Genomic DNA, 23,898 nt, shown 5'->3' on the forward strand with positions numbered 1-23,898 from the left:
GTGGACCTGGTCCAGGAGTCCATCCCGCCGGTGGACCTGGTCCAGGAGTCCATCCCGCCGGTGGACCTGGTCCAGGAGTCCATCCCGCCGGTGGACCTGGTCCAGGAGTCCATCCCGCCGGTGGACCTGGTCCAGGAGTCCATCCCGCCGGTGGACCTGGTCCAGGAGTCCATCCCGCCGGTGGACCTGGTCCAGGAGTCCATCCCGCCGGTGGACCTGGTCCAGGAGTCCATCCCGCCGGTGGACCTGGTCCAGGAGTCCATCCCGCCGGTGGACCTGGTCCAGGAGTCCATCCCGCCGGTGGACCTGGTCCAGGAGTCCATCCCGCCGGTGGACCTGGTCCAGGAGTCCATCCCGCCGGTGGACCTGGTCCAGGAGTCCATCCCGCCGGTGGACCTGGTCCAGGAGTCCATCCCGCCGGTGGACCTGGTCCAGGAGTCCATCCCGCCGGTGGACCTGGTCCAGGAGTCCATCCCGCCGGTGGACCTGGTCCAGGAGTCCATCCCGCCGGTGGACCTGGTCCAGGAGTCCATCCCGCCGGTGGACCTGGTCCAGGAGTCCATCCCGCCGGTGGACCTGGTCCAGGAGTCCATCCCGCCGGTGGACCTGGTCCAGGAGTCCATCCCGCCGGTGGACCTGGTCCAGGAGTCCATCCCGCCGGTGGACCTGGTCCAGGAGTCCATCCCGCCGGTGGACCTGGTCCAGGAGTCCATCCCGCCGGTGGACCTGGTCCAGGAGTCCATCCCGCCGGTGGACCTGGTCCAGGAGTCCATCCCGCCGGTGGACCTGGTCCAGGAGTCCATCCCGCCGGTGGACCTGGTCCAGGAGTCCATCCCGCCGGTGGACCTGGTCCAGGAGTCCATCCCGCCGGTGGACCTGGTCCAGGAGTCCATCCCGCCGGTGGACCTGGTCCAGGAGTCCATCCCGCCGGTGGACCTGGTCCAGGAGTCCATCCCGCCGGTGGACCTGGTCCAGGAGTCCATCCCGCCGGTGGACCTGGTCCAGGAGTCCATCCCGCCGGTGGACCTGGTCCAGGAGTCCATCCCGCCGGTGGACCTGGTCCAGGAGTCCATCCCGCCGGTGGACCTGGTCCAGGAGTCCATCCCGCCGGTGGACCTGGTCCAGGAGTCCATCCCGCCGGAGGACCTGTGCCAGGTGTCCATCCCGCCGGTGGACCTCGTCGTGGAGTCCATCATGCCGCTGGACCTCGTCGTGGAGTCCATTCCGATTCCATCCTGCCGGTGGACTTCGTTGTGGAGTCCATTCCGATTCCATCCTGCCGGTGGACCTCGTCGTGGAGTCCATTCCCAGTCCATCCTGGCGGTGGACCTCGTCGAGGAGTCCATTCCCAGTCCATCCTGCCGGTGGACCTCGTCGTGGAGTCCATTCCCATTCCATCCTGCCGGTGGACTTTGTCGAGGAGAATCCTGCTATTGGACCTGGTCGAGGAGTCCATCCCGCCGGTGGACCTGGTCCAGGAGTCCATCCCGCCGGTGGACCTGGTCCAGGAGTCCATCCCGCCGGTGGACCTGGTCCAGGAGTCCATCCCGCCGGTGGACCTGGTCCAGGAGTCCATCCCGCCGGTGGACCTGGTCCAGGAGTCCATCCCGCCGGTGGACCTGGTCCAGGAGTCCATCCCGCCGGTGGACCTGGTCCAGGAGTCCATCCCGCCGGTGGACCTGGTCCAGGAGTCCATCCCGCCGGTGGACCTGGTCCAGGAGTCCATCCCGCCGGTGGACCTGGTCCAGGAGTCCATCCCGCCGGTGGACCTGGTCCAGGAGTCCATCCCGCCGGTGGACCTGGTCCAGGAGTCCATCCCGCCGGTGGACCTGGTCCAGGAGTCCATCCCGCCGGTGGACCTGGTCCAGGAGTCCATCCCGCCGGTGGACCTGGTCCAGGAGTCCATCCCGCCGTTGGACCTGGTCCAGGAGTCCATCCCGCCGGTGGACCTGGTCCAGGAGTCCATCCCGCCGGTGGACCTGGTCCAGGAGTCCATCCCGCCGGTGGACCTGGTCCAGGAGTCCATCCCGCCGGTGGACCTGGTCCAGGAGTCCATCCCGCCGGTGGACCTGGTCCAGGAGTCCATCCCGCCGGTGGACCTGGTCCAGGAGTCCATCCCGCCGGTGGACCTGGTCCAGGAGTCCATCCCGCCGGTGGACCTGGTCCAGGAGTCCATCCCGCCGGTGGACCTGGTCCAGGAGTCCATCCCGCCGGTGGACCTGGTCCAGGAGTCCATCCCGCCGGTGGACCTGGTCCAGGAGTCCATCCCGCCGGTGGACCTGGTCCAGGAGTCCATCCCGCCGGTGGACCTGGTCCAGGAGTCCATCCCGCCGGTGGACCTGGTCCAGGAGTCCATCCCGCCGGTGGACCTGGTCCAGGAGTCCATCCCGCCGGTGGACCTGGTCCAGGAGTCCATCCCGCCGGTGGACCTGGTCCAGGAGTCCATCCCGCCGGTGGACCTGGTCCAGGAGTCCATCCCGCCGGTGGACCTGGTCCAGGAGTCCATCCCGCCGGTGGACCTGGTCCAGGAGTCCATCCCGCCGGTGGACCTGGTCCAGGAGTCCATCCCGCCGGTGGACCTGGTCCAGGAGTCCATCCCGCCGGTGGACCTGGTCCAGGAGTCCATCCCGCCGGTGGACCTGGTCCAGGAGTCCATCCCGCCGGAGGACCTTGTCCAGGAGTCCATCCCGCCGGAGGACCTTGTCCAGGAGTCCATCCCGCAAGTGGGCCTTGTCCAGGAGTCCATCCTGCCAGTGGGCCTTGTCCAGGAGTCCATCCTGCCAGTGGGCCTTGTCCAGGAGTCCATCCTGCCAGTGGGCCTTGTCCAGGAGTCCATCCTGCCAGTGGGCCTTGTCCAGGAGTCCATCCTGCCAGTGGGCCTTGTCCAGGAGTCCATCCTGCCAGTGGGCCTTGTCCAGGAGTCCATCCTGCCAGTGGGCCTTGTCCAGGAGTCCATCCTGCCAGTGGGCCTTGTCCAGGAGTCCATCCTGCCAGTACATCCTGCCAGTGGGCCTTGTCCAGGAGTCCATCCTGCCAGTACATCCTGCCAGTGGGCCTTGTCCAGGAGTCCATCCTGCCAGTACATCCTGCCAGTGGGCCTTGTCCAGGAGTCCATCCTGTTAGTACATCCTGCCAGTGGACCTTGTCGAGGAGAATCCTGCCAGTGGACCTTGTCGAGGAGTCCATTCCCAGTGCATCCTACCAGTGGAGCAAGACCTACTCAGGGATTGTGATGGAATGGTCTGGTGCATCATCAAGACAACCATCTCAGGCTTTGTAAGAGTTTGGACTGAGAAAACAATGCCCATCTTGTTTTGAGATCAAACATTCATGATCTAACTCCTGGAAGCCCCTATCCGGTCTCAGTTTGCGAAAAGGTTGATTCGGAATGCTGGCTTTGCTGGAGTCCCCGCCTTCCCGCCTCTGACAGCCGCGCGCTGCCGCTTTGAGGGCGGTTCGCAAGAACGGCCGCTGTACCTTTAAACGGGTCACGTGACCGGCGGGCGGCGAGGAGCGAGCGGTCGGAGATGGTGAGTGAGTCGGGGGGTTGATGGGGACAGGGACAGGGAGGCGAGGCTGGCCGCCGTCTCCCGGAGGCCTCGGCGGCCGGCCTGGGATCCCTGCCCAGCGCAGTGCAGCCCGGCCCGGCGGGAGGAGCGCCGGACCGGACCGGACCAGGCCTCGGAGAGAGCGAGCCGTGATTGCCGCTGGTCGGTGCATTTCACGGGCTGTGACCCCGCCCAGGGCCCCTGTTATTTACACCTGTAAATAAAGCCAGTGCTGCACGGGGTCCGATAATCCCACTGTCTGCTGGAGATTTTCTATCCCCCTGCCCCAGTGACAGGATCCAAGATCCAGTTAATGCTGAGAGCCTCCATTAACTTCTGAAGACAAGGCAGAGGCACTGGAACCCGTTGGATGTCTGAGCAAACTTGCAAAGGGTATTTCTGGCTAGACCTTTAGTAGACGTGGGAAGTGCTGGAGAAACTCAGCAAGTCACGTGGAATCTGCAGGAAATAAAAAGCAGTCAGCAGTTTGGGCCTGAGCCCTGAGCTGGGAATGTAGGAAAACGGGGAGATGCAATTTTGTTTCTGCTGAGAGAAATATCGTGTAATTTATTTTGCATTGTCAGGTGAAAACCAGTTACAACTTTTGGATCATTCAGTCCACACTTGGGGACCTTTGTTCTCCTGTAGAAAGTGAAGCAGCTTTACAGTCTGGCCTTTCAGAAAACATCTTGCAGGTTATCTTATTGAAGTCGGTTTTGCCAATTAGGAAATATAAAGGTTGTGAAATTGACATATGGGAGTGATTGATACTGTTCACTCTAAGGATGACTGATTGAGATCACTCTGAATTTTGGTGTTTGTGTATTTCTGACTAGTGAGTTAATCAAATAAATAGTGGCACTTCAGCTACACTTTTGTGCTAAATGGGAACTCCAAGTTGTATCACTGTCAAGGACAGGAAGTATGGTGAACCCGGAGCTGTTTCATGGTCGCTGGAAGGACTGTCAAATGACGAACAAAGTTCAGGAGAAACATCCTGCTCTTCAAGTGATCTTCTAAACTGAATAGATAGAGAATGTTTCTCTGTGGTATGCAGCTAAGAAATATCAAGGCAGCATTAATTATAGTGGATTATACAGTGAAGGGAGTTGACAGGCATTTGTGATTGCTGATGTGACATCTTGGTGAAGGGGTTAAAGACATTCGGAAGTTGTGGGAACATCCTGGAAAGGAAGGAGCAGAGATTTTACATGTACCACTAACAAGGGCAGAGAAAAGAATGTGGTCATGAAGAAACATTAAGAAATTGGGAAGGGGTTTAAGAAGCAGGAGTTCCAAAGCCAGAGGTCTCGGAACTATGCCCTGTGCCACTTGTGTAGTAATAGGCAGTTAATGTAGATGAAGAAAGATTGGCAAGGGGTGGGTCACTGAACATAAATTCTGGAAGAAAAGAAACAGAAGAAAGCAAATAGGTTAGCTGACAAGGTGAGCAAATTTCTTTCTGCTTTTCAAAACAGGCAAAGGTATCTAGTTGTGCTGAATAGTGTATAACTAAATGTGAGGAATTTAGAGGATGGCTACTTGATGGTTGCTGTGGATGATGGGTCAAAGGGCCTTTTTCTGTGCAGTATCTTTCAGACTTTGAGAGTAAGACAGCTGAACGTAAAACCTCGATGTTGTGCCAACCCATATCCCATATACTCCTTCCTTTAAAAAAATTACTAAACCCTCCCAATCCCATAACCCTCTATTTTTCTTTCATCCATGTGTAAAGAGTCTCTTAGATGCCCCCAGTGTTTCAGCCTTCACCGCCATCCCCGGCAAGGCATTCCTGGCACCCACAACTGTCTGTGTTTTTAAAAAAAACATAAAACTGAAATGTAGGTTAAAGAGGGGCAGAATGGCAGTTTAATGTTCTTGAATGCAGTCTTCTGATGAGATGGGTGGTGCAAAGGTAGTAGTAAAAACAAAAAATTACTGGAGAGACTCAGCAGGTCCTTAATGTAGCAAAGGTAAAAAGTACATAACTGATGTTTCAGGCTTGACCCCCTTCATCAAGGTAACCCAGTACCAAGGTAGTTAACCAGGTTTGGTCCTGACCTCCAGGGCTTGTGGAGTATATATAATTCTCATCTGGGACTTCCTTGGTATCCCCCCATGTGCTGTTTATTTCCACATCATTAGGATGTACTGGGTGTTGAGATAATTGTCTACCATAAATTGCTGCTTGTGGCTGGCATGAGAATTGGAACAGTGGGGAAAGTCGTGTTCATGAAAGAGACTTGATGGGCCAAATTGGCTCCTATATCAAATGAAAATAAAATGAGATGCGGTGGGGGGGGGGGGGGGACTTGGATAGTTAGAAAAGTGATCACAACTATGAGAAGTAATTGTATGTTTAAAGAATCATGAAATATAGGTTGAATAAAAAAGCAATTGCAGTGTTTTACTAAGGCCTTCACACAGTCCAGAGAAGAACACATTTGTAGGCAAACTTTTGACATGCAAAAGCACGAAGACAGTGTGAGAAAGTGTTTCAATTACCCCAGTGTGATTGTAATCTGTATGATGGGCATAGATGAAGCAAGTATAACAAGAGCAGAGAATAATAGAAGACAGTTCTTTTGGGAAGAAAATCTGGATATGTGTAAGAATTTTCAGTGAAAGCATTTTATGGTAGTTTACAGTTAGATTTAGCATACTTGTGGAAAATGACAAAATTAAAATTGGAGTAAAAGTTGTAAATTGGGTTAAGGCCAATGTCACTGCACCGAGAACTGGTGGGGGGGGGGGGGTGGTTTGACGGGGAGAAGTAGGGAGTAAATCAGTCTCTGGGTAATGGGAGGTACAGAAGGAAGATTCAGAGGATTCAGGATAGATTTGGTAGGACTTTCAGATCTGGAGACTCCTTGGTGATGAAGCTTGATGTAGCAGAAATCTGGAAGAATTTGACACTGGAGGTACAAAATTAGGAAAATAGAGGCATGAAAAAGTATTGGCGAGTAAACTAAAAATCACAAGGTATTTAAATATTAAATTTAAATTTAAAAAAATTTAGATATAACAGGCCATTTTGGCCCACAAGTCTGTGCCACCCAATGATGAGCAAGAGAATTACTGATGAAAAAGGACTTAATATGACCATAAATGCGTGTAGAAGCAGAGGATGTGGGTTATGTATTTCCCATGTGTATGTTATCTCCATTAAAAAATTATTTTGCTCCTCGGTGACATAATGCTAAGGTACCCAGGTTGCTTCCTTTCAGCTAACAGATTTAGCTGAGACTGATGAATTGATACCATTGCCCAGGGGGGAACCAGGATGTGTGATTTTTTGTGGTCTTGAAGAAGCAAGAAAACAGTAACTACCAGGAATTTAACTACGTAAAAGTCCCTCCTTCTGCACACAAATAAGGCACGATGATTGCTGCTCTCACAACAACTGCTCTCACCGTGCAATTGAAGTTAGACTTTGATTCTGTTTTTGAAGATGGCAAATCATTAGGCCAGAATGAACTATATCCCAAATTGATAAAAGCAAGATGAAATTATTGATGCAGTAACTTCAATAACATCAAATTCCTTAGTGTCAACATCTCCGAGGATCTGTCCTGGAGCCTCCACGTTGATGCAATCACAAAGAAGGTTTGCCAGCAACTATACTTTGTGAGGTGTCTGAGGAGATTCGGAATGTCACCAAAGATTCTTGTAAACTTCTACAGGTGTACCATGGAGAACATTCTGGCTGGTTGCATCACTGCCTGGTATGGAGGCGCCAACTCTTAGGACAAGAATAAACTCCAGAGGGTTGTTAACTTGGCCTGCGACATCACAGAACCAGACTCCATCAAGGACATCTACACGAGGCGGTGTCTTTAAAAAAGCAGTCTCTATCCTCAAAGACCCACAGCACCCAGGCCATATCCTCTTCACTCTACCACCATTGGAAAAAAGATACAGGAGCCTAAAGACATGCACTCAACGGCACAAGGACAGCTTCTTCCCCGCTGCTATCAGATTCCTGAATGATCAATGAACCAAAGACACTGCCTTACTTTTCATGCATTATTATATTTTTTTATAGTAATGTCGTAAGATGGTTCATAATATGAATATTTGCACTATCTTCTTTCTTCTTTGGCTTGGGTTTGCGGACGAAGATTTATGGAGGGGTATGTCCATGTCTGCTGCAGGCTCGTTGGTAACTGACAAGTCCGATATGGGACAGGCAGGCGCGGTTGCAGCGGTTGCAAGGGAAAATTGGTGGGTTGGGTGTTGGGTTTTTCCTCCTTTGTCTTTTGTCAGTGAGGTGGGCTCTGCGGTATTCAAAGGAGGTTGCTGCCCGTCATATAACACGATCTTGGGAAGGCGATGGTCCTCCATTCTGGAGATGTGACCTACCCAGCGCAATTGGGTCTTCAGCAGCATGGATTCAATGCTTGCGGACTCTGCCAGCTGCTGCAAAACCACCGAATTTCACGACTTGTTCACGACAATAAATTCTGCTTCTGATTTTTTTCCATTCCTTTCTGGTGATACGACTGATGCTGGAAGGTGAAAACTAAAGTTAGAAATCACGCTGCAGCTCTACAAATCTTTGGTTAGGCCACATTTAGGGTAGTGTGCCATTCTGACTGGGTCATGGTTAAGCATGGATTTAAAGTAATTGGTAGAAGGATGAGACAGAAGATGAGGTTTTCTCACTTATTGGATTTCTGGAACGAGCTACGTGGAAGGGCAGTAGAGGGCCTTATTTCATTTAATGAAACACTTTGTCTACCAATCATCCACATCTGACCTGTAATGTGGCAGTCAGAATGGCACACTACCCTAAATGTGGCCTAACCAAAGATTTGTAGAGCTGCAGCGCGATTTCTAACTTTAGTACTCAACTGTACATTTATTCTTTATTTAGTTCCTCTTCCTTTTGTATAATTTTTTTCTCTCTTCGTGATGTTATAATGATACTTGTGTTGGTGTCTTTTATGTAACTGGAAAACTGTAGAAAGTAAGACTTTTGTGGTGTCTGTACATTGCAGTTGTGTATGTGCTCCAAGCAATGAAGACAAGCACATCGTGCACTGCTTTTATTACCCTATCAACTTGTGTTGCCACTTTGAGGGAGCTATGGACTGGTACCCTGTGTACAAAGGGTATTGCCATTTTCAGCAACTCCTACTTGTCTGGATTAAACTTCATCTTTATTTCTCTGCTGAAATTTCCAACTTGTCGACATCTTGCTGTATTCTTTAACAACAATCCTCGCTGTTCATTTTTTTGTCATTTGCAAATTTACTAATCAGATCACCAGCATTTTCATACAGATCATTTATACGTATCACAAATTTGGAAGTTCCAGCACTGATGCTTGTGGAACTCCACTCATTACAGATCTTAGGTCATAAAAGCACCCCTCTACCAGTGCCTTCTGTTTTCCATAGCCAAGTAAATTTTGTATCCGATTACTAACTTGTCATGGATCCTGTGTGACTTAATCTTCTGGACCAGCTTACAGTGAGGGCCTTGGAAAATGTTCTTCTGATGTCCATGTGGACCACATATACTGCCCAACCGTCATCAATTATCTTCATTATTCCATCAAAAATCTGAAAAGAATCAGTGAGATGAGAGTAAGAACTGCTGGAGGAACTCAGGAGGAGAGCAGTATCTGTGGGGCCATGGGTGCAAGGAAACTACTGTCCACATTTGGTAGCCAGACTCTGCATCAGGATAGTCTGTTCCCTTTAGTCGATGTTTTTCTAAATGCAATTAAATCCTATCCCAAAGGATCTTCAATAATTTCCCTCCCACTGATGGAAGGTTTACCTATCCATAATTTCCTGGTTTGTCCTTGTTGCTGCTCTGAAACAAGTAATATTGGATATTCTTCAGTATATGGTGCAAAGATCTCAGTTAGGGCTCTAGCAATTTCATGTTCTTGTCTTTACTGATTTCACCTTCCTGATCCTTTCATTCCATTTTATTTTTGGCTAAACTTGCAATGTCCCTTCTCATTCCAAGGTTCATGAACCTTGCAGTTCTTGTCTTTCATCTTCCCATGGTCCTGAATGGAGTGGTCTAGGACTTTATATTTTTTTAAAAAATTTCAGCATAACAGATAGACCACTCCATTATGGAAACGGGTTCTTTGGTCCAACTCATCCCTGTTGATCAAGCTGCCCATTTGATTTGATTTCACCTCAAACTGCTCCAAATTTACTTCTTCCAGTTCCTGCTTAATATGATTGCAATTGGCCTTTCTTAATTTAACAATTTCATCTGTTAAGCATCTTATCATTGAATATATCTATCTTAAAATGTGTGGATTTATGATCACTGTTCCCAAAATGCTTCACCCACTGAAGCTTTGATCAACTGGCCAAATTCATTCCTGAATACAAGGTCTCAGATGGTTCATTCCCTGTTTGGACTGTCAGTAAACTGTCCTGTGTGTACTTCCCTACTGTTATGGGATAAGTTAATAAAATTATGATAAATTATAAAATTGTGGGGTTTAGTTATTAGGTCACATTTCACAAACATCTCATTTGCCATGCAAGAGTAGACTCCATGTCCACAGATGGTTTTGCAGAGATGATGGGAAGTGCTTGTGAGAGCTTCACAAGTAGGTCCTAATGGATCAGTATGTTGGAACAGTGTCCAGGCACAAGAACTGAGAAATCTTTTTCTGCTCGACTGGTGCCAGAGTTTTAAATTTTTGGTTGAAGTTTGTTGTTTTAAGAGGGGCCACGTAGTTTTGCAAACAGAAAGAAAACATTCATTGTTTTGGGCGGCGGGGGGTGGGGGGAGGAAGGGAGGAGAGAGAAGTGTTCTGAAGCAGTTTGTGGTGAAGGCTGCAAGTTGGCAGACCTGCTGCAAGACCCCATTTCAAGATGAGTTTTGAATTCTGAGTTCAGCCTATTCTAAATCTCTATAGACAATTGCAGAGGTTGTGGCTGGTTATTGTGTTTCTACTGAAATAGGGGAAAAAGAAGAACTCTGTGGTAACCTGGAAGAGGAGGTTACCTTTGGAAAAACCCAAAAAGGGCCAAGTTTCTTCGGTGAGACACTTTAGTTCTGATTGAAGTAGATCAGTTTGTGTGTCCAATGAACAATGAATATTTCTCTGAAACCAACAAAGACCTTCCTGAGCGTTAACAACTTTAGTTAAAGCACCAAAGCTTGGTGACTATAATAAATGTTTAATTCTGTGCACAGTGTGGAAGATTGCCTGATACCAGTGAACTTGGAGAAATGAAAAGTGAATGATTGGACAGTGAAGAAGAGCTTTCCTGAACACACAAACATTACATACACATGTGCTTAGAATTAGAAAGGGGTTAAGTTAATAGTAATAATTAAGTATTGATCTTATGTATTAAGAAAATAAAACCAGTTTTGTTGAAGTAGCCATTGTCTTGGTGAATTTCTGTTGTTGCTGGTTTTTGAGTCCTTTGGGCATATAACACTATTCCCAATCAATGTTGAGGAGATTTTGCTGATGTATTTTGCATCATTCCATGATCTTCAATCATTTCTGTTCTTCCAAATCCCATTGAGTAGTGGGAGGCCTGGAGAATGCTGTCCAAGTGATTCCAGCTTTCTTGAGTTCTACCCAGATGGCTTTGCTGGATGGGCCCTTCAGATGGTGTCCCTTACTGCAGTTGTGACATTCTCCCTATTTAGTAATGCAACTCCCTCACCTCTGAAAGACTTGCAGGACCATCAAACCTTAACACCTTTCTTCATGCGTCTTATTTGTGTGCCAACAAGACAAACATCTCTAGTTATTGTTTCTGCTCACAGATTGTTATCCATTATGAGGGAGAAATTCCCTTGCGACCAGTGCCATATTTAGTACGATAATCTGTTGAATGGTATATGTATCAGAATAGGGCACCTAGTCGAAATTCACGGGTGCAGGCAAGGTATGTTACAAGAAAGTGTACCAAACACGAGCACTCAGGAAAATTGTGTATGCCATCTCAACACCCTGAACCTTGCCATCTTTTCCCACAGCTACCTGTGCCCATATTTTGCACCAATACACCTCCAGCCCTGGTTATTACAGGTATTTGTACAAGGGATCTTCTCAAGGGATAACTCTTGGGACCGACGTCAGGAAGGAGGTTTTCCAGTTGGAATTGGCATGTACAATTATACGTGCCGCGTAGGTCAATCCTAGTGACTCCTGACATTAATCAATTTGACCAGTTTTGAGTGGATATAAGGACCACTCTGGTGTGAAATCTCTGACCCTGAGTTAGATGATGGTACCTTCACCTAGGGGCTCCTTTGTATAAGTTACAGCCTATATCAGAACTTGTATCATTTGTAGCCATGCCTATCCCTGGTTACTGATAAACTGGTCAGGGTCATGCTACCTTGGGTATGTTGTTCCCTATATCCATAATGTGCAACAGTTGGATAACCATTTGGCCTGGTCTGGTAAATGCAGAACCAAAACGTGGAATTTCCACAGTGGAGCAAGTCTTTATGATCATGTTCCACTTTTATGGTATGGAACAGCTGGCTAAATGACGGCTGACAGGTTTCAGGCCACAGCTGTCTGTTAAAATACATGCATGAGAAGATGGCACCGGAGTTTCTGCTTGCTGATCATTGGGGTACGTGTGCTATTGTTGGCCAGCAATATCGTACATGTATCCCAGACAGTTCTGAGAATGTGGAGCAGATGAACCAACATGTAGATGAATTGAAGGAAACCAGGGCTGACATTTATAATAATTCCCAGTCCTATTGAGCATCAGTTTGGTACACATTGGCTAGAAAAAGGATTTCTCATTTTGTTGGCTATTCTTACAATAGAGCTTTTTTGTTGCTTTGGTAAACTTTTTTTTTGCCAGCTCACTAGTATTCAGTTATGTTACTATGGAATGATGAAAGGAGCAATGAGAATGTGAGTTTTAAAGTATTGACAAAACTAGAAAAGGCAGAGCATGATGTAAAGGTTAAAACCTTGTGTTTTTGATGATTATCCCTTTAAGGATAAATTGTTTTTGTAGTGTTGCCATAATTACAATGACATCATATGTTGTAATATCTGGGTGAAAGAGGAGCTTGCGTTCAGTCTTTGAAGAACCATGGAAAAGGTAGAAGCATCAAAATACTTTGAATTCATCATCTTATCATTTTATTAGTTTTAAACATTTCTTATATTATGTCTTTAAATATAATCAAATATTTTGTTAATTCATCGTTATGAAAATTTTGATGCGAAGTTATGCAAAATGGTTTATATCATCTAATTAAAGGCTACATAAAGAAGTTTGGTTTATTGGAGTGATAAGATTGTAATTCAGAATATGAAAGCTTGTGTTTCTTAGACGATGACATATTTTGAAAATGACACTAGGAAAGCTATATAAAATGTCATCTACACATATTCCAATATCGAATTTGAAAAATCATCAAGGCTAAAGTTGATTGTAAAGACAAACAACAGATTCTTATTTGGCAAAGACAGTAAACCATGGCATGGTAAGGGACATGAGCCGCTATAATGAATCCTAAGAAAAATGTTTGGGGGGAAAAACAAATGTTCTGAAAACCTGAAAGTTTTCTGCACAAATATGCAACTTGAAGTGAGACTAGTTGCGTGTGGTAGTGCCCCCTCATTGTAATGGAGTTCTTGTGCTTTGCAAAGCAATAAATAATGGCAAAGTTTATAACTGTATTTGCATTCATTAGTCAAGTAATCTCGGGTCCACTATTACATTTACGACTCCATCATTAACTCTAGATAGATGGTGTTCATGGTTTTGTCTCTTCCGTCCTCTAGAGTTTCCTCGGAGGTTTGTTTACGCCGGTGTGTGACATTGATATCATTCTCAATGATGCTGACACTAGAAAAACAGCAGAGATCAAAAGTGAAGATGGCAAAGTCGAGAAACATTATCTGTTTTACGACGGAGAGTCTGTTACAGGGAAGGTAGGAATTAATAATCAATCTCCTTCCTCCCCAGTTACTTCTTCCACTTTTTTACCTCCTTGGAAAGTTAAGACAAGTTCATTGAATCCACAAGAGAGGAGATTAGCTCAGGAGAATGGCATGAAAATACAAACTTGCTGTAGAAAAGTTCTGGAATAATATCCTTGTATGTGGGTGATATTTATTGTCCATCTTAAACATGCTGAGAAGGTATTGGTGGGCTAACTCCTGAGTCTTCCAGTTTGCTTGACACTGGGTCTCTTGGAATTGGTGTGACTGGTTCACAGATAAAGCTGATGTTTAGAGACAAACAAGGGGTGATACAGTTAATGCAGCTAATGCCACACTGTTACAGTGTCAGCACCTGGGACCAGGGTTCAAATCTGCTAACTGTAAGGAGTTTGTACAGGTACACAATCCTTTATCTGGAACCTTTGGGGGACAGTGTGTTCCGAATTTCGGATTTTTATGGATTTCAGAAAGCCAGATTTAAGTCCAACCGAATTGTGCTGCCGTATCCACCCCACCCCCTTCCAGTCGTGCTGCCGTTCCCCCCCCCACCTCACCTGCCAGATTTTGGACCTTTCCAGATTTTAGATGTCTGGATAAAGGAGACACATCTCCATGTGTCTGGGTGGGTTTCCTTTGGGTGCTCTAATTTCCTCGCACCATTGAAATGTACCAGGGGCTGTAAGTCAATTGGGTGTATTTGGGTGGCACGGGCTCATGGGTCAAAGGGCCTATTACTGTGCTATATGTTTAGATTAAAAATTTGAGGATGTATTGAAGTCTAAATTGTCTGGAGATGGGTAAATGATGTTAGCCATTCCTGCATGGACATACAATGTGGAGTTAATTAGTTGACTTAATGAGTTAATAGTCTTTAAACAGTTGGACACACTCTGTTTTTAAATGCTGGTCTATTGGCAATTGTGCATAGACACCTTGTGGAACTCCCAAATGTATATTTTGCTTAAATTGTATAGTGAAGAAAAAATAAACAGTAACATTGAATCAGTGAAACATTGATCCACACCACCCAGCGCATGCTCGGTTCTCACTGCTGCCATCATATAAGACTTGCACCACCAGGTTCAGGAACAGCTGCTCCCCTCCACCATCAGACTCCTCAACAACAAACTCGGGGAGTCATTTAAAGACTCTTACTTGAGCACTTTATTGATTTAAAAAAAGTCTCTCTGTATTGCACAGTAAGTTTGTTTACATTCATTACAGTTCTTTGTTTACTTGTATATGCTGTGTACAGTCTTTTTGCACTACCAATAAGTAGTAATTCTGCCTCTGACAATAAATCTGAGGAATGATCAGTAATTAATTGCAGGGCAGAAATAGCAGATACGGGCACATTCTTTTTCATCCGAAATTCTGAAAACCGAAACCTCAGAAAACTGAATATTTTTTTCCTGGATGTCGTCTGCACACAAAAGTTCATGTTTGGCACCAAACATGACCTAACGAGACTCATACCTGTCCAGCGCCATGTGATGGCAATGAACAATATGCATTTATCAGTGAGCATGAGATTATGGCAGTTTATTCAAGTAAAGAGAGACAGCTTAATAATAAATCTCAGTTAATGAAACAGATAACACTGGAAGAAATCTTTGAACGAATGCACCGTTTCAGATGTGTGATCGTGCCTGAATCTGTCCATTCTTACCTTGAGATAAAGATGCCCATTTGCAAACCCTCCAATGACCATGTCAGACTGAGCCACGGATTCTGTTGGGGAGATCCCAAGTCCACCATAGTCCTTGGTTTCCACTTCTACTTTGACGATGATCTTGCACTGTCGTGCTTCCACCTGAAGTGATATTTGCTTTTTGCATCCAGAATGGCATGGTGGCAGAAGGCTCGGCGTGCCCATGAGGTTGTGGCTGCAGGCGCACTCAGGATCGTGAGTAGCAGCCCCACCGCCAAAACAAGGCACTGCAGGTAGCTCGACGCCATGCCATCTGCTTGATTCTCATGTGATTTGAAAGTGCCTTCCAGTCAGAAAGATCAGCATTCACACAACCGTTAGTCCCCCAAAGTGACAAGCATCATTTCAAACCTTTTCACGCAGCAGCATGTGGAACTGTGGTAAATACAGTGCAAAATGAGTTGCTGGTCCGGCTCTTGCCACAGTTTCAAGCAGGGACAGATTGGCCGAACTGCATGGAGTTGTTAAAGCCTCATTTCCCTCCTCCCCGTCCAGAGACCCTCTAGTTGGAGTGTGTCTTTGTTTTGCGCAAATCTGAAATCAGCATAATTACTTAATGTACCGCAGTTACTATTATTCTATTGTTTGAAAAATTCCATAAAGTATTTGGTCCCAAGGGTTTCAGATAAAAGATAATACCTATATTTGCAATATTAGATTGAAGCTAATCATTGTCCTCCATGCTTTGTATTGTAAAACGAAATAAAAATAGGACTCTTTGATCATTTTTTCATAGAATTATAGACTGGTTACAAGCATTTGGCCCATTGTGTCTGTGCCTGCTCACTACCAGAACAACGAGTCCTACCAATACACTGCACCCTTGGCCTTTTCTCCTTAGCCTTGCAAATATTCCCTCACCATATAGTTTGCTCTTGAAGGCCACAATGGAAACTACCTTCTGACATCTACAGACATTGTCTGCCAGATTACAACCACATGCTGCATAAAAATTATTGAATCAATGACCATCTGGTACAATAAGAGTTTGTTTTGCGCACAGTCCAGTTAGTCAGCTCAAATGTAATAGAGCAGTAAAACACAGTCTTTGACTGCTACATTCAAATGAACAGACTCTTGCTATCTCAAAGCAAGATTCTTGACCTCAAGTATCAACAATTCATTTTGCACCATTGGCGCTGCTTGACCTGTCGAGTTTTTCCAGTAGCTTGTTTTTTTTGTTCCAGATTTCAGCATCTGCAGTTGCATGTGTTTCCAGCCTCATTATTCACTTTGTCCAATGTATTATGTATATTTCTGTGGAATCTACCCCTGGTTTTCTGTGGGAGTCCTAGAGTTGTACTGCTCAGAAACACCCACCATGTCCACCCTGATCTTTTTGCCCTTGTACACTAATTCCATTTGTCTGCATTGGAATTGTGTCCTCCTATACCTTGCTTATTAAAGTACCTGTCCAAATGCCTCTAAAATGGAATACAGGTATGTGCCACTTAACGTCCATGATAAGTTCTGTGACATTGGCTTTATGTGATGTGGACATTGTGCAAACATTATTATATACTTAGCAAAGTTATATGGGATACCATAGTGTAGCTATAAACTTTTTATTTGTAAGTAGGGATCAGTGTGGTGAACGACACGGGGCTGTAAGCAGAGAACAGCGCAGTGGGATCAATGTGGAAACTGGCACGGGGTTGTGGGTAGAGAGCGGGGCATTGGGATTAGTGTGGGGATTACTACAGGGCTTTGGGGAGAGATGGGGCAGTGAGATTAGTGTGGGGATTGACACGGGTTTGTGGGCAAAGTGAAGGACAGTGGAATCAGTATGGGGACCGACTCGGGGCTATGGGGAGACAGTGGGGCAGTGGGATCAGTGTAGGGAACAACATGGGGCTGTGGGCAGAGAGCGGGGTAGTGGAATCGGTGTGTGTCCAACATGGGACTATGGGGAGAGAGAGCAGAGCAATCGGATTAGTTTGGGTATACAGTATATAATTTCCTCTAGCTAGTAATCGTTTTTTCTAAATTGCTGCAGACTTTCTCACTGTAACTGAATAATTATGGGACTATGGGCATATATGCGGTCAGATGTTGCCCAAGCGAATGTTAAGCAGCATATACCTGTAATTGTAATCTGGTATCTTTTTAAAAAAAAATCTTTTCCCTGTTATGGAATAAGTTAATAAAATTATAAAATATATCTTAAAAGGGTAAGATTATGAGGTTTAGTTATCAGGTCACATTTCACAAACCATCATCTCATTTGCCATTCAAGAGCTATGCAAGGGTAGACTTTGTGTCTGCAATTGGCTTTGTAGGAGTTTCACAAGTAGGTGTTAATGGACCAGCATGTTTGAACAGTGTCCAGACTCAAGAACTGAGAACTCTTCTTTTAAACTGATCTCAGAGTTTTAAATGTAAATTTAAATCTAACACCAGTTTTAAATCTCATTGTCCTAAGAGGGGCCATGGGGTTTTGCAAACAGAGAAATCATTCATTGTTTGTAAGTATTCTGCAACAGTTTGTGGTAAAGGCTGAAAGTTTTGAGATGGGTTTTGAGTTCTGAGTTCAGCCTATTCTAAATCTCTGTAGTCAATTGCAGAGGTTGTGTCTGGTTATTGTGTTTCTCCTGGAATAGGGGAAAAATAATTCCTTGTGGTAACCTGGAAAAAGAGGTTATATTTTGCAAAAAACCAAGAGGGGGCATTTATTCGGTGAGACACTTTAGTTGCTGATTGAACTTGATCAATTTGTGTGTCCAACGAACAACAAATATCTCTCTGAAACCAACAAAGATCTTCCTGAGTGGTAATAACTTGTTAAAGCTCCAGAGCCTGGTGAAGATAATATCTGTTTAATTCTGTGCACAGTATAGAAGATTGCCTGATACCAGTGAACTTGGAGAAGTGAAAAGTGAATAATTGGACAGTGCAAAAGAACTTTCCTAAACACACAAACATTACATACATTTGTGCTTAGAATTAGAATGAGATTAAGTTAATAGTAATAAGTTTTGATTTTATTATTTATTACTAAAATAAAATCAGATTTGTTTAAGTAACCATTGTCTTGGTGAATTTCTGTTGCTGCAGGATTTTGAGTCCTTTGGGCTTGTAACACCCCTCAAATCCATTTATAAGAATCATTCCTTTTGTGGGCTGCATGGTTGGTGTAGCGGTTAGTGCAACACCTTCACTGTGCCAGTGATAGAGACGGGACCTGGGTTTGAACCCCATGCTGTCTGTAAGGAGTTTGTATGCTCTCCCTGTATCTGCGTGGTTTTCTCCGGGGGCTCCAGTTTCCACCCACCCTTCAAAATTGTACTGGGGTGTAGGTAAATGGGGTGTAAATTGGGTGGAACAGACTCATAGGGCTGACTTGGCCTGTTACAGCGCTGTACGTCTAATTTAATTTTCCTTTTGTTTAATTTAAAAAAAAGCCTTTTTGGGTACTGAAACCATGGGATTTAGATTCTGACCATCTATCCTATCCATGCCTCTTATAGTTTTATGTACTTCCATCAGGTACCTCCTTTGCTCCAGAGAAAATGTAACTAAAATCCCTCAATATATCCTGCATACTCCATGACCAGAACTGCACGCTATACTCCCAAGTATGGTCTAACCAGTGTTTTGTAAGTTGGCAACATAACATCTCAACTTTCATATTCTTCATTCTGACCTATGAAGGCAAGTATACCATCATCTGCCTTCACCATCTTATCTACCTGTTGTCACTTTCAGGGAACTATGAACTTGGTCCCCTTGGTTGCTTAGTTTGTCAACATTTCTTAGCATTCTACCTTTTGCAGCTGAAGCCCAACCCTATTTGCCTTTTCATTTAGCCGTGGTTTTCAAGGGAGATTAGAAAGTTGGTTCAAGATAAAAGGGAGGCTTACATTAAATACAAGAAGCAAGGTATGAACGAGTATGAACATGGATTGTAAAAAGAAGCTTCATAAAGAAATTAGGATAACGAAAAGAAGGTACGAGGTGGCTATAGCGAACAGGATGAAAGTAAATCCGAAGGGTTTTTACAAATATGTGAATAGCAAAAGGAGAGTGAAGGATAAAATTGGTCCATTAGAGAGCGGAGCAATGAGATGGGGAGATATTGAATGAGTTCTTCTCTTTGGTATTCACTAGAGAAAAGGATATAGAATCGTGTAGTATAAGAGAAGCAAAAGGGGTGATTATGGAAAATGTAGGGATTAGGAAAGAGGGGGGTATTGGAACTTTTGAGGCATATAAAGGTGGATAAATCTCCAGGTCCCGATGGGATTTTCCTCCAGGACTTTGAGAGAAGTCAGGGAGTAAATAGCGGAGGTTCTGACAGTGATTTTTAAACAGTCACTGGAGGGGGGCATGGTGCTGCAGGAATGGCGTGTTGCAAATGTGGTTCCTCTGTTTAAAAAGGGTTTCAGGTGTAGGCCAGTAAGTTTGATGTCAGTGGTTGGCAAACTAATGGAAAGTATTCTTAGAGATAATATGTATGAGTATCTAGAGGGGCAGGGACTGATCAGGAACATCTAACATGGGTGTGTGTGGGGAAGGTCACATTTGACAAATCCTGTTGAATTTTTTGAGGAGGTGACTAGAAAGGTTGATGAGGATAGAGCAGTAGATGTAGTCCATATGGATTTCAGTAAGGCCTTTGATAAGGTTCCATGTGGAAGGTTGGTATGGAAGGTTCAGGCGCTAGGTATTAATGTTGAGATAGTCAGTTGGGTTCGACGGTGGCTCGAAGGTAGATGCCAGAGAGTCATGGTGGATAACTGTCTGTCAGGATGGCAGCCAGTGACAAGCGGTGTGCCTCAGGGATCGGTGTTGGGTCCCTTGTTGTTTGTCATTTACATTAATGATTTGGATGATGGAGTGGTAAATTGGGATAGTAAGTATGCGGACAATATAAAAATAGGAGGAGTTGGGGATAGTGAAGATGGTTTTTGGGGACTGTAGAAGGATTTGGATGCTTAGAAGAGTGGGCTGAAAGATGGCAGATGGAGTGTAATGCCGATAGTGTGAAGTGCTTCATTTTGGGAAAAATAATCAAAACAAGACATATGCAGTGAAGGGGAGGGTATTTAGGAATGCAGAGGAACAGAGAGATCTTGGAATAAGTGGATTCTCATGTAGATAGGATTGTAAAGGCGGCTTTTGGTATGCTGCCTTTATAAATCAAAGCATAGAATATATGACCTGGGAGGTGATGTTGAGACTGTTCAAGGCATTGGTGATGCCAAATTTGGAATACTGTGTGCAGTTCTGGTCTCCAAATTATAGGAAGGATATCAATAAGGTAGGGAGGGTGCAGAGAAGATTTACTAAATATCTAGAATACAAAGAAAGATTGAGATGTGAATAGGCTCTTCCCCTTGAAGGTAGGTGAGATTGGAATGAGGGGTCATAAGTTAAGGGTTAGAGGGCAAAAGTTTAGAAGTAACATGAGAGGGGCTTCTTCACTAAGAGAATGGTGGTTGAGTGGAATGACCTTCCGGAAGAGGTGGTCGCAGCAGGGTCAATCTTGTCATTTAAGTAAAGGTTAGATAAGTGCATGGATGTCAGGGGATTGGAGGGTTATGGACAGGGAGCAGGTAGGTGGGACTGGAGGAGATCACTTAAATCGGTGTGGACTAGAGGGGTCGAGATGGCCTGTTTCCTTACTGTAATTTTTATATGGTTATTTGTTGGGATTAAATTATTTCTGCTAATGCTATGCCCAATTTTCCATCTGATCTATATCCTGCTGGTGCTATCCATTAGCACTACCAATTTTTGAGTCATCTGCAAACTTACTATGCATACCTCCTTTTGTCACTTCAAAGTTGTTGATGTATATCACAGTTATAAAGATTCTAGCATTTATCCCCGCAGTTCACCACTGGTCACAAATTCCATCCAGAAAAGCATCCTCCCACCATCAAGCCAATTTTGGGTCCAATTAGCCAGCTTGCATTAGATCCTTTGTTGCTGAAGTCTAGTGTAGATGATGTCTACTGTCCTACTTCTATCAATCCTCTTGGTTAACTCCTCAAAAAAAAGGCTGGGTTTCTCCCATTTGATATTTTCCAATGAAATGAGTTTCATCCTCTTGAAACTGTGGTCTCTTGTCCCAGAATCATCTCATAAATATTTTCTAGATCCTACAACCTGTATAGAAGCAACCAGTATCAAACACTATTTGAGGCTAGACCAGATTAACCAACGTCTGGCTAAAGAAACTTCTCCACACCCCTGTGGCAAAGGAATGTCTTTTTTATTTTGAAGCTGTGCCCTCTGGTCCAAAATTCTCCAATACTCGGAACATCTTCTCAAAGTTCATACTATTCAGCCTTTTCATTATTTGGTTTGTTTTGATGAGGTGCCCCTCATCCTTTTGAACTCCTGTGAGTACAGTTCTAGAGCCACAGAACTTGCCTCTTAAGATGACTTTCATGTTTTTACGCTCTATGCCATTTTGATAAACCCCAGAATTTTTCATGCCTTTCTTAAACCTGCTCTGCCACTTTTAATAATTTGTGAACGCAATCCACCAGGCCCTTCTGCCCTTCACTTTTCAAATGGGATTCTTTATTCTACCAAATGTTTTACCTTGGCAAGCGAACCGGCACTCAAAATGATGGAGAGTGCAGAAAGCCCACACATACTAATGGCTTTCACAGGCCAGGAGTCTGCATGGTGGGAACAATGGCCAATCGTAGGCCAGCTCGCCAGTGACATCACATCTGCCTGCAGTGGTGGGAAAATTGGGCCAGTGGTGGGAAGCTGGGTCTATAAAAGCAGGGCTGGGGAGATCAATAAATCAGCCTTGACCTCACTTTCACCCATTCATTTGTCATTCTTCTCTCGCTATCCAGCAGTGCTTCGCTACATTGGTAACCCTGACTGGTCCAAACTGAATTTGGACCCAAAGATGACTGATCCGTCTACACTCCACACAGTTTTGCTAAAACTGCCAACATTTTGGATATCATGACCACTAGAGGAGATCTCCATTGATTCCATGAAGTACCCCTAAGTGACTGCAGCAAGGGGTGTTGATTTCCAACGGCAGCCTCCATAACAGGGCATTATGAGGCCCTAAAGTAGCTATTGAGGCCTTAATAGAGCTATTAATCCGCACTTTTGGGCTCTCAAGGCGTGAGCTTGCTTCCCGTTTATTGCACATGGATGGCCTGGGGAACAGGGCCCCATCTGGCCTCATGAGTGATATACTGGCTTTGGCTGAGCGGCACAAGCCTTGCCTGCTCTTTGAGTATATTTTCTGGAGCAACTGCTGCTGGCTGACGAGGACTTCAGTGAAATCCGGAAAATCACAGCCTGGGTGGATGTGCTCTGGAGAGGAAAGCAGGACAATGGTGTATTGGTAGAGCAAGTCGTTAGGTCCCGCAGGCAGTGACTAACGAGGCTGCATCTGACAACGAAAAGGCAAGTGGACCCTTCTGATGTACAATAATGTTTCTACCACCAATGATGGGGTAGATGGGGTATAGAGGCCTGTTGATAATCTCCCCACCGTGCCCCGCTGCGCATTTCAAGGAAATTCCATGGCCAACCGTTGCTAATGGTCACAACGGATGACCAACGAGATACCCTCTTATACATCTGGGTCACATTCTCAGGTCAGCGTTTCTTGATAAACATGGGCACAAACGTCAGCATACTTCCTAGTTACTTGGAACGGGAAGCCAGGCCTGGACCTGAGGGCAGCGAACAGCAGCAGTATCCGGACTTTCGGATTCCGCTCCATCATGCTCTGTTTCAGCGACAGCCACTTCAAGTGGACTTTCATGTTGGCGGTGGTGGTACAACCACTCCTGGGCCCTTATTTCGGGTGCCCTGACTAGATTTGAAAGGGCAGCAGTTGGTACATGTCAGGACATTCCAAACTTTTTCCATGGACGAGGCAAAGCTACCAGCCCCCCACCTTGCCTCAATCATCCTCTTAGGCAATGAGTTCACCCACATCCTAGCAGAATTCCCCTCCATATTGGTGCCACAGTTCACCTCAACCGAGCCCAAGCACTGGGTGTGGCGCCACATTCTCAAAGAAAGGTCTCTGATTCACACCAGGGCATGCTGCCTCCCCTAGAAAAACTCAACCTCATCAAGGAAGAGTTCAAGAAGATGGGGAACATTCAGTGCTTTAACAGCCCCTGGGCTTCCCCATTGCACATGGTGTTCTTGGAGATCATGCAGAGACCACCGCTATCTGAATGAGGTCACCACGCCAGACAGATATCCTGTACCGCACATACAGGATTTCACAGCAAATCTAGAGGGGGCCTGCATATTCTCCAAAGTTCACCTTGACCTGGGTTTTCCACCCAGACAACCTCCCAAAGACTGCACTCATCACTCCGTTTGGCCTGCTCGAGTTCCTAAGGATACATTTCGGATTCAAAAATGCAGGCCAGATGTTTCAGAGGCTGATGGATGTGGTGGGATGGGATCTCATGTTCACCTTCATCTACCTGGATGACATCCTAGTCGCCAGCCACGACCGCAAGGAGAACACAGGTCACCTGTGACTGTTGTGCATCCACCTAACAATCAACCCAGCCAAATGCCAGTTCATGCTCAAAACTATCGACTTACTGGGCCGCAGGATTAACAGGCTTGGAGAGGTGGTCAAATGATGGAGTAGTGGCTGCTTAGGGAAAACCAGCCCTCTACAGAGAAAATTGAAAAAAAGGCAGAAAAACAAAGCTGAGAAGTAAAACAAAAAAGTTGCAAGATAAAAGAAGAACCTG

General features: G+C 45.7%; 1 protein-coding gene across 1 annotated transcript in view; it reads left to right on the plus strand.

The window, feature by feature from the left end:
- The first annotated feature begins 3,422 nt into the window (after window positions 1-3,422).
- Window positions 3,423-23,898, plus strand: part of vps26a (VPS26, retromer complex component A) — a 67,465-nt gene continuing 46,989 nt past the window's right edge. The window contains exons 1-2 of the mRNA XM_069900856.1: window positions 3,423-3,530; window positions 13,312-13,461. Of these exons, the coding sequence (XP_069756957.1) occupies window positions 3,528-3,530; window positions 13,312-13,461 (153 nt within the window). The 5' untranslated portion in view covers window positions 3,423-3,527. The remainder of the gene's footprint in view (window positions 3,531-13,311; window positions 13,462-23,898) is intronic.

The sequence above is a fragment of the Narcine bancroftii genome, chromosome 10, assembly GCF_036971445.1.
Source record: "Narcine bancroftii isolate sNarBan1 chromosome 10, sNarBan1.hap1, whole genome shotgun sequence".
NCBI lineage: Eukaryota > Metazoa > Chordata > Chondrichthyes > Torpediniformes > Narcinidae > Narcine > Narcine bancroftii.